We start from the raw sequence: 9,912 nt of genomic DNA, 5'->3' as shown, positions 1-9,912 counted from the left end.
ATTGATGCCTAATACACCACCTGATCACGTGATGCACGGATTTTACATAGCAGATTATATCTCTACCGTCTCGCACACTTGGTCATGTGATTATTTATCACGTGCTCTGATGACTAAACATCTGTATCTATTTTTGGTTTTCGGTTTGTGGATTGTGATTGTATGTTACAGTATCATGACGGCTCAAGACAACGGGTCTCGTGACCTTCTCATTGGCCTGACCACATGGACTGGCTGAGACAATTGAATCGGGGAGTCTGGTTAGACCAAAGCAGTTCATGGATATCATTCGTGCTGTTGAAGGAGCTGTGCTGCTGGCACTATCAGAGGTGCCGGACACAGAGATAAATAAAGCACTGTGTCTCAAGCTACCGTTACGTACAGTCAAGTTCGATCATAATTAAGAGGCTCAATGTAATTGCACAGTATTTAAGCTACAAACGGCAAAAGCTCTCTTTATAAAGACAGTGGAATACGACAAAGTCATAACAGAATCTATATAAATACCGTAATCGCACTGTATTTCTGCCCTAAAAAGTCCGCATTGTACGAGTGTTCTCCTGCAGCTGGCCAAGCTCTCAAAGGCAGACCAATCTCATCGTCCCGGGTTCTCCCGCCAGTCTAATTTGGGGATTGCCGTCCTCCGTACTAACGTAACCCTAGGGTCTGAGCGTTTGAAGAATGAACGTTGAGCCGTTAATTGAGTGACAGCTCACATCGACGTCACATTCCAGCCTCAGATAAACCCATTACCTATTCGTATGCTGCATCTGCATGCATGCATGCATGCATTCATGCCTTTATTCCTTCGATTCCTGTTAAATCGTCCGATGACCTATCTACCTACCGTACCACCCGTTTTCATCGCTTTTTTTATTTCTTTTTCATCTTCACATTGCAGTGTGTCACAAGACACGGGATGAACAGAGTTCAGAGCACGGATGCACCCCGTGGGCAGGCCAGCAACACTTGAGCAACAAACGAAAAGTTCAAAGTTGATGTGATAGGGGCTCTTGCATGGTGATCCCATTGATTCAACCCCGCAAAAGGTCTCGCCAAGGTTTATGGTGTCTGGTCGTTGATGATATCGAATGTGTTATAGTCATCGTCAAATAAGTGATCGAACACTAGGATTATGATTGTCTAGTAGGCCGGGAAGAGAGAGAAATGCCGCTGTGGGGTGGTTTTTCCGTTGAAATCGTGGACGAGGATGCCTCGTTTGTCTCCTCGTCTGCTTCGTTGTCGAGAATATCCCTCTCTTCGTCGCGGATTTCAGTCGGCTCTTCTTCTACCTTTTCGCGCAACAACAACAACAACGACGTTGTGACTCCTGCTCGTGATGTTCGAGTTCAGCAACGGCCACAGCGTGCCGGAGGCCAACTCAGGCGTCAAAGCACATTCCACAGACTCTCCCGCTGGGTATCCAAAAGAACCAGTCGGCAATGGACCGATTCCGTGACGGAGAAACCCGCGCCGGAGAACGCGAATGCAAAGGCCGTTGTCGCGAACGTGACTAAAGAAGCCACCGTTCTTCGCGCCCCCACCGTCATTCGCGAGGAAGGGAATGACGCGAATCTCCCCTCTTCTCCCAAGACCCTCGGTGCCTCATACGCGACCTTTCGCGATCGCGTCTTTACCGCGACTGTGGCGGTGACAGAGCAGCAGCAGGAGGGCCGTGGATCATCATCATCTAGCACCGACAACCCTTCCCCGCAGTCACCGTCCAGCGAGCCTATCGGACTTGTCGCCCGTGACCGTCTGTTCATCCGCAGCCCGCCACAGAGCATTGTCAATCTGCAGCCGAAACAACTCCATCCTCCCTATCATCATAAGAAACCAAAGGAACATGGTCCATCATGGCGACAAATCACCACCACGCCTGTTCCCATCCTTGAAACAGAATCCTCCTACCGCGTGCCATCATCATCATCAGCAACAACAACAACAACAGCAGCAGCAGCAGCAGCAACAACCCAATCTCAATCCCCGCCTCTAAAGATCAGTCCCACAGCACCGGAAGCTCACTCGCTCCGGGCCGCCGCCGCCACTCGTCCCACGGTTTCTGCCGAGTCTAATAATGATAAGAATTATAATATTTCGAAGAACCTCCCGTTTGCAGACAGGATCCGTGCAGCAACCCAGTCTGCAGCCGGCAGTCCAGGTCCTCGGCCCGGGTTGCCAGTTTCGTCGCCGCCATGCGCCACCACTGCTCCGCCCCGGCAAGTCGGCACCAACACTCAACCGCAACCATCGTCGACATCGCCGCTACGCAGACGACAGAGTCTATGGCAGCCACTCAAGTCGAAGCTATCGGTGCTTCGATTAAAAGATTAAACAAATGTCCATTATCCATCCGCAATGACGAACCTCATCATGGAACAATGTGTAATTCCTTCTCTAATGGATACAGCACTGGAAATGCAACACCCGTCTAAACCCGGCTTCATGCAACAAATTATGCCCATACCATGTATGGTTGCCCACCCGACGCCAGTCTATGCAACAGAGACAAAACGAAGGAAACATTAAAATGAAGACATTAAACAAAGGAAATATAATCGAAAGAATGACACGTCGTCATCTCGAGTCACGCGACTCACTCGAGGCACGCGAATCACCCGGCAGCGGCTTGCGGCCCATGACAACGTGGAAATTATTGTAGCCGTGATACTTTCGATCGCTGATGCATTTTCGTACCGAGACGAGAAACACTTCGATCTCTGGCTTCGACCACCCCAGGGTGAGAAACGGCTTGTAGCTCCAAGCGGCGAGTCCGTCTAGCCAGTTGCGCTCGTTCCAGGCGCCCAGGTTGCGTTGTCGCGGGTCCTCGGGCCACTCGTTCAGCGGCACCTTCTTGACGCGGTCTTCGACATCAACGAACCCGACCTCGCTCATGAGGTCGGCTAGTTCATGAGCGATCAGGAATTTCCGTGGATGTTCGTTCTTGTGCGCCGCCCGCTCGCTCAGATCCACCCAGTCGTTCGGGGCGTACTCGCCAAGGGTGTCACTGTCGGGGTCATGCGGCGGTATGGAGCCATCGTCGCAGCGTATCCGCATGTCGATCTCGTGCCATTCAAACCAACCTCCCGGCCGCAGCACCTTGTACACCTTGCGCATGACTTCTTTGAGCTTCGGCAGCGAACCGATCATGTTGGCCATATGCACGTAGTCGAAGTGGTTGTCGTCCCATAGCCACTGGGGTTCTGTGGCGTCTTCGACGATAAAGTGCACGTTGTGTGGCACTTCGTTGGGTTGGATGGGAGACAGGTCCGTCCCGGTGATGGTTGCATCTGGAAAGACACTTGCTGAGACATTGGGTTAGCCGTGGCGTCCGTCCGGCTCGAAAGAAAAGAAGAAAACTCGTACCCAATTCGATCGGCCAAATGCCCGTACCGGTCCCGATATCGAGAATCTGTTTGGGATCTTTCAACGGTGCCAGGTATAATCGATTGTTGTTGACCATCTTCCACAAATGATGTTGCATGTCGAGGCGGTCCAGTTCCTGTTCGTCATTGGGGAACGGGTACACTGGGGGGTTTTGGTCAGGGACAACGTTCATTCGTTTTGTGTGTTTGTACTTGTAAAAAAAATGCGACGTACAGCCCTCGTGGTACTTGTGGTAGCGGCGGCCATGTTCAATCGGATAATCCGTCACGCTTGCCGTTAATGACTGGGTATCGCTCCTATCCATCCCACCGGTTCCGTTAGCCTGTCTTCCCACCCCAGGTTGACTCGTCACAAAACGCGGATGTTGTTTGCCACTCACTCGGCGGACTGTTGACTCGAAGGCATTGTTCTGATTTCTGACTGGAGAAGCCTCTCAAAATCCTTTCTAAGACCCCTCCCTGCAATCACCGTCGACTTTTGATTTGAAAGTCTGCCTTGTAATATACAGAGGGAAATATTATATATCTCTCATCAGAATGTCGCGAGGATCTGAGCGCAATCGTCTGGCCGCATTTCAGGTTCCGGAATCATGGAATCATCACGGCACTGATCCCGTTCACTGGAGACACGGAGCGGTTGTTGGCATCCAACGGATCCACCGGATTGGTTACAGACGGGACAATTGGTGTGACGAGTGGAAAGAAAAAGAGAAGAGATAAGAAAATCGTTATATCGTCCGCATTGGTCTGAATCCAGGCCCTATAATTATAATAAATACAAGATATATGACAAAGTGTGTGTGCGGGTGGACACCTGGGGATCTGTGCTAGGTAAATACTCAGCAGCAGCAGACTGGCTATTTTTTTCCCTGAGACTCCTCCTACTACGAATTCTAGTCCGACAGCCATACCGAGAGTGTATTTCCTACTAGGCCCCGCTGGTGTGGGAAAAGGACTGCGGGAGACCGTGCTCGGACGGAACTAGGGCTAGGGGGCTTGCTCCGAGGTAGAGAGTGGAAAGTTGGAACTCAAACCGCCAACGCTCCCAGACTGCTGGAACCGCTGACCGTTACATAATCCAAGGGGCTGACCTCTTTTTTTTTTTTCTTCGTCGCCTTCCTATTCAGGGCGTCTCTGCAAAACTTTGGAGTGCTTTCCTGCCGACCACAACCGGTCCAATATTCTTCCACCCATCCTAGCTGAGACTTATGTAAGTCCTTAGTAAGAGCGCCTGCAGGTTTGTCTTCAGCCGCTTTCGTTGATTTTCTCTCTCTGAAATCCCGCATCACTGTCCACATGGCCCTACCAGGCCCTCCCGCTCCCGGCTCCGTACAGTCGATAGTCCATCCACCACTAGAACGGTCCCCGCCCCATTGTGACGAACGATGGCTCCGTTCTCCTGCATGCAATTTGTAGTGGCTGAGACTACGAATCCAACTTTCCGAGACGGTCAAGGGACGGCGGACCGCACAATCCACTGATTCCACTTTGCTGACCGTCTTTTCCACACCCCCCGCCCAGCCGTCCGGACCTGACCATCCTGATTTGCTGGCGTGGATCGACGAAATGCCGTCATTACGCACCAGAGTTTAGCCTAACGGCGAAGCGAGCTCTCGAACAGGCAATGCGGCACCGCAGCTCCAGCAGCTAACAACCGCCATGTTGCAATGACTCGTGGATGGGGGGAAAGGAGTCTCGTTTTTGAGTAAGGGAGATGCCGCCATGGACTCCACTGTGTAAGCAAGACGAAGCCTTAGCAGAACGCCAAGATCGGCATTGACCACTGGCTGCAAAAAATCACCGCCGTTTTGAGCCACTTACATAAACTAACTGTTTGGAGAAGGAATTAGGGCAAATTAGGGATTTTAGGGCTGGTCCAACCCGAGGCTGCTTCCCCGCTGGGATCTCCACTGTGGATATGCCCGTCCCGACTCAAGGGCTACTGGCGCCCAATCTGCGCCATGGCTGCAGTGACCTTTTGCTTGTGAGGCACACCCCCATTGGCTCATGCCGACAGGGGGGATCTTGATGGGCCAGCAGTTATTTCTTCTCTTGAGGCGGCGTCCCAGCACGCCGGGATCCCGCATCGAGCGATCACAAAGCAAGCCGCTCATCCTGGACTCCGTGTCGCGATTGTTTTTCTCCCGTCATAGTGATCTGGTCGACAGCGGCGATGTGCTTCCGGAGTGGGGTGTCAGAACATTCATGCTGCTGAGAGGATCCATTCCCCTGGGCTAAAGACGGGGGTTCCTGACCCCTGGAACTTGCAGATTTGATCGCAGCCCGGCAGTCCAAGCGGCCAAGGGATGTCGACCATGGCATCGTCTATGATTGATGTTGTATCCGTACTCGTACAGAGACTGTAAGCGGCAGGGATTACGGATATACTCATATGTTGGTGCGAAGTGCGAACCAATGGCTGTCATCGGGGATGTTCCCCTGGGAGGCTTTACACTGTACAGAACTGTATACCCTAAGGAGTCGAGCAGCTTGTGCACTCCCTGGTACGAGAACAAACAGGGGTGTATTCAACAACGCCAATGAACTGAGGAACTGTACGAGTCGCCTGTCCCAGACTTCTGATTTCCCGTACTGGTTTCGTCCTTGGTCCACCACCAGTCGAGTTTCGCTTCCGTTCACCGAATTCCAACGATCCGGCGTATTTTGGAACGCTACTTCGAAAGTTCCAACGAGATCCAGGTCGGAGGGGAAAAAAAAAGAAAAAAAAAAAAAAAAAGAAAATTCTCTCGTTCCAACTGGCTGGATTTCCTGGCATCCAAAAGTACCCACTACTGCGCTTAAAACTGAGAAGGACAGGAAACTCGAACAACGCGAGGCCGAACCAGACTTTTCTGCGGATGGCTGGATCTCTGAGGCGTTCCATTTCGGTGGCTCGGTGGCTCCGACACCAGTCGGTGGAAATCGGCCGTCCCAGGAGTCTGGTTCTTGTTGACCGCGCTGCCGGGACTGTATTTCCGCCTTGTCAATCCAAACTCAGTTTTTCCCAGTCACAGATTGGAGCAGCAATGGGTTTGGAGAAGGATTGTCCTTTGTCGATCCGGAATTGTTTCGTATACAGTAGGCACGAGACTCGTAACTTATTACTCTTAACTTTGAGGAGCCTCTATACTTTCCCCTGTCATCTACTCCGTACACCCTGACCTGTCACGGCGTCTCGGTTCAAGGATATCTGAAAAATCAAGGATCGGCAAAATACCAAAAGCTAACAAAATAACAGGGGAAAATGTGATCAGTCACCAAGACTCAGCCAATCATATTCCTCAGGCTAATGGGTCAAAACAGTCTGTCGGGTATTGGGACCGAATCGCAGGATGACGCCCCCCTGTCAAAATGTCTTGGAAGGCCGTCAATCGCCCATTCCGTTTATCCGTAAAGCTGGCTGCCTGACTTTTACGGCTGCACGGACTCGACGGAGAAGCATCCATGAACCTGGGCGGTTTTGAGTTTGAAAAACTCGTTTCCATCCGAATTGAGGTCATGTGGTTTTGCGCAAGGGCTCTCAGAGAGAGACGATAGACAATGGATGATTAATGTCAATTCATATTAGACAGGGTCGATTTCGAAAAGGACGCCCCTTATGAGGCCGGTTGCGACGGAACGCATCGCAATTAGACCCTTCTTTACATGACAACAGCCGCATTGACTCCTGGCACGGGGCTGAGATTCTGGCACATCCCGGACCCGGACCAGAAAGTCGGTGAAGCAATTTGCTTTCTAGGCTACTATGGACTTTGACCCCATGGACCAGGGTCAGGATGTGCGCGGAGATTCTGATTGCTGGCCGTGAACCGCACCGTTGGAATTACAAGAAAACTTTACTTGATTAACTCGGAGTTTCTGTGAGTGCTGCGGTCTGAGCTCTGACTCTTTGAGGTTAGGCGAGCCAAAGTAAGTCTGGCACGATCACACCTCTTGTCCAGCGCCCGCGACGGTGCACTGTATCTGTCGATTCCACAGCAGTCTGGAAAAGTCGGCCACTATTTCTGCACTCTGTACCGCAATTGAGTCCGAGGACAATAAATTCGACCATCAATCCTTGACAGAGACAATTAAACTTCATGGCGATGCGCTCGAGAAACTTCTGCAATTCCGGAATTTTGGACCCAACAAAATCCAAACCGCCAAAACACCCTTGTCCCAGGAGAATGGGTCGGCAAGTAAACATCCGTGATCCGGACATCCCTCCAAACCAGAAACGGCAAATGCAAGTTAATTTTAGACTTTGAGGAGAGCGTCCAGCCACGATGAGCACAGGAATTGCGGCGTTCAACACAAGGTGTCTTCTCTCTCGCTGGATCGGATGCCTTTTCCGATCGCTCAGGCCTCATGTCTACGCTCTGACGCAGAGAAGTTGCCTGGGGGGGCTGGGCAACCCTTCGAGGCTCGAGCGCTGAAGTCATTTAACGATCCTTTTCTGACCTTCCCTTTTTGTGGAATGAAGTGTTCATGTCACGTGCAAAGTTTGCATGATTTGATTTTGGAACACGTGGCAAAATTTCACGTGACTTACCAACCAATGATTAGTCATCATGACGCACAATGTGCACCAATTCCGGAACCACAACAGTTTTGTCCCTCCGAACCAAGTACCTCTTCGCATGTTTTGTTCCCAATCTCATTCAAGACGTCGCGTCGATCGAACGTCCCTCTGACTGGATGCTTTCCCCAATTCCTTCCGCAGCCGACACCGAGTCGGGTCCTTTCCGGCCTGACCCGAGGTTGAACCGGTTCAGTAGAGTTTCCGCGAACGTGAGGGGGACCGAATGAATGTTGAGGAGGATGACGTTCGATATTCCGATACCGATTACAAATACCCGGGCCATGTTAGCTGCATCCCTCAGCCGGACGCACCAGACTCGGCGGGCCCGCGGCGAGCACTGCTGCTCCTGCCGCAGGGGCAGGGTTGAATCCAGCAATCTTGCGGCGGTTGCCGTGCTTGACGCCCTAACAGAACTTGGCCGTTTAGCACCCGTCATGGCATGATTGGGCCAGTTTTGTTCAGAGCCGACAGAGTGGAACCTTCAATTCCTTGAGACAATCAAGCCAGACGGAGTCAGAGACTCAAGGTACCTCACCGGCGGCCGTTGACAGCGCTTCGACCGGCGCCTTGCCATTCCTCGTCGTCAACGGGTATGAGCCTAGGACCTCGTTCGACTGGCAACTGCTACCGCCGCGGATGTCCCGAGACGAAAGACAAAACCACGAGGACGCGCGCAGACGAGTGGAAAAGCTTCAAGAGATTTGGAACTTCGCACGATCTAACATGCAGAAGACACAGAATGCCATGGCAGCTCAAGCGAACCGCCACCGCCAAACTGAAAACTTCGACGTCGGAAATGAGGTCTTCCTTGCCCTACGAGACTGCAACATCGGGCACCAAGTCAGAAACTAGGCGAACAGAACGAAGGCCCCCGGCCCCGCACCCGTTGTCGGATTTGCTGCAGGTGCAGCGAACCAGTCTAGCATATTATGAAGACGACAAGCGAGACTGGAAAGTGCAGAGGGACAAACTCGCCGAACTTGAGAAATGGGTACTGGAGACGGTCTCCCCCCACCTGGCCGAAGTCGTCTGCAATCCGTCAGAAGGCGTCAACCAGTGGTATGTCAGCCTGAAGAATCGCACTGGGATCACGCCAGACGTGGAAACTCGGGCGGCACGAGACAAATACATTGTTGTTCTCCAGCAGACGTCGAAGCCGCCCAAAGACATTAAGGCCTGGGTCAGAAGCTGGGAGGAAGCCCTGACCAAAGCGAGGTCCGTTGGGGTCAAGGTCGCCGAAACCGCTATCGACTGGTAGGATGCGTTCTCGAAAGCTGTGACAATCTTTGGCTACGGCGATTGGGCGCGATCGTATAATATGACCCACGAAGAAAAGATAATCGCGAACACCCTCGACTATCGAAAGGTAGTCAACGACTTCATGGATTGCCTCCGTCTCCCGGCGACGACGCCAAAAGTCGTGGCAAAGGGTGTCTTCCCAACGTTCGGCATGGACATTGACCAATGCGATGAGGAACTCGGCGAAAACTCCAACAACGCAAACCAGAGCGACCGCCAAAAACCCAATTCGTCGGCACATACGGACTACTAACGCCATAAACGCCAACATTTCAGATGGGTGTCAGCTGTGCGACAAAAACCACACACTCGACAGATGCTGGATCGCCATTCCGGAATTAAAACCAGACTGGGCCACTATTCCTGAGGAGAAGATAAAGAAGGCCGAGGAACGGATGGAGGCAGACCTGAGCCTCAAACGCCTCGTTCAAGCCCTGAGAAAGAAGCATAAGGCGGAGAAACGTCGCAATACCCGAAACAAGTCCAGGAACAGACCAGATCCCGGAAAGAGGGATTGGCTAGCCGACCTTCCCGCGCGAGTAGGCATTCATTCTCAAGAACTTCGCGCGACGTTTGCACATGGCGAATTCCGTGATTCTCGACTCGGGATCAAATGTCCACGTTTTCAACGATCAAGCTCGTTTTGTTAAATTTACGCCACAGGAA

At 52.0% G+C, this 9,912-nt stretch overlaps 5 protein-coding genes across 5 annotated transcripts; 3 read left to right on the top strand and 2 right to left on the bottom strand.

The window, feature by feature from the left end:
• Positions 1-1,167: 1,167 nt before the first annotated feature.
• VTN49DRAFT_3476 (uncharacterized protein) lies at positions 1,168-2,334 on the top strand (the record flags this gene model as incomplete). The annotated part of the gene is made up of 1 exon (XM_069411316.1): positions 1,168-2,334. One exon carries the CDS (start codon positions 1,168-1,170, stop codon positions 2,332-2,334), a length of 1,167 nt encoding a protein of 388 aa, XP_069268754.1.
• A 243-nt stretch (positions 2,335-2,577) lies between these two features.
• Positions 2,578-3,792, bottom strand: VTN49DRAFT_3475 (uncharacterized protein; the record flags this gene model as incomplete). Its single annotated transcript, XM_069411315.1, has 4 exons — positions 2,578-3,305; positions 3,367-3,528; positions 3,601-3,683; positions 3,767-3,792. The coding sequence occupies 4 exons, from the start codon at positions 3,790-3,792 to the stop codon at positions 2,578-2,580; spliced, it is 999 nt and encodes a 332-aa protein (XP_069268753.1).
• A 4,234-nt stretch (positions 3,793-8,026) lies between these two features.
• On the bottom strand, positions 8,027-8,383 carry VTN49DRAFT_3474 (uncharacterized protein; the record flags this gene model as incomplete). The annotated part of the gene is made up of 1 exon (XM_069411314.1): positions 8,027-8,383. The coding sequence occupies one exon, from the start codon at positions 8,381-8,383 to the stop codon at positions 8,027-8,029; it is 357 nt and encodes a 118-aa protein (XP_069268752.1).
• A 156-nt stretch (positions 8,384-8,539) lies between these two features.
• Positions 8,540-9,205, top strand: VTN49DRAFT_3473 (uncharacterized protein; the record flags this gene model as incomplete). The annotated part of the gene is made up of 1 exon (XM_069411313.1): positions 8,540-9,205. One exon carries the CDS (start codon positions 8,540-8,542, stop codon positions 9,203-9,205), a length of 666 nt encoding a protein of 221 aa, XP_069268751.1.
• Positions 9,206-9,265: 60 nt separating this feature from the next.
• Positions 9,266-9,499, top strand: VTN49DRAFT_3472 (uncharacterized protein; the record flags this gene model as incomplete). The annotated part of the gene is made up of 1 exon (XM_069411312.1): positions 9,266-9,499. The coding sequence occupies one exon, from the start codon at positions 9,266-9,268 to the stop codon at positions 9,497-9,499; it is 234 nt and encodes a 77-aa protein (XP_069268750.1).
• Between the last annotated feature and the right edge of the window lie 413 nt (positions 9,500-9,912).

This window comes from Thermomyces lanuginosus (genome assembly GCF_041956635.1).
Source record: "Thermomyces lanuginosus strain ATCC 200065 unplaced genomic scaffold VTN49scaffold_28, whole genome shotgun sequence".
NCBI lineage: Eukaryota > Fungi > Ascomycota > Eurotiomycetes > Eurotiales > Trichocomaceae > Thermomyces > Thermomyces lanuginosus.
This window is presented reverse-complemented; position numbering and strand designations above follow the sequence as displayed.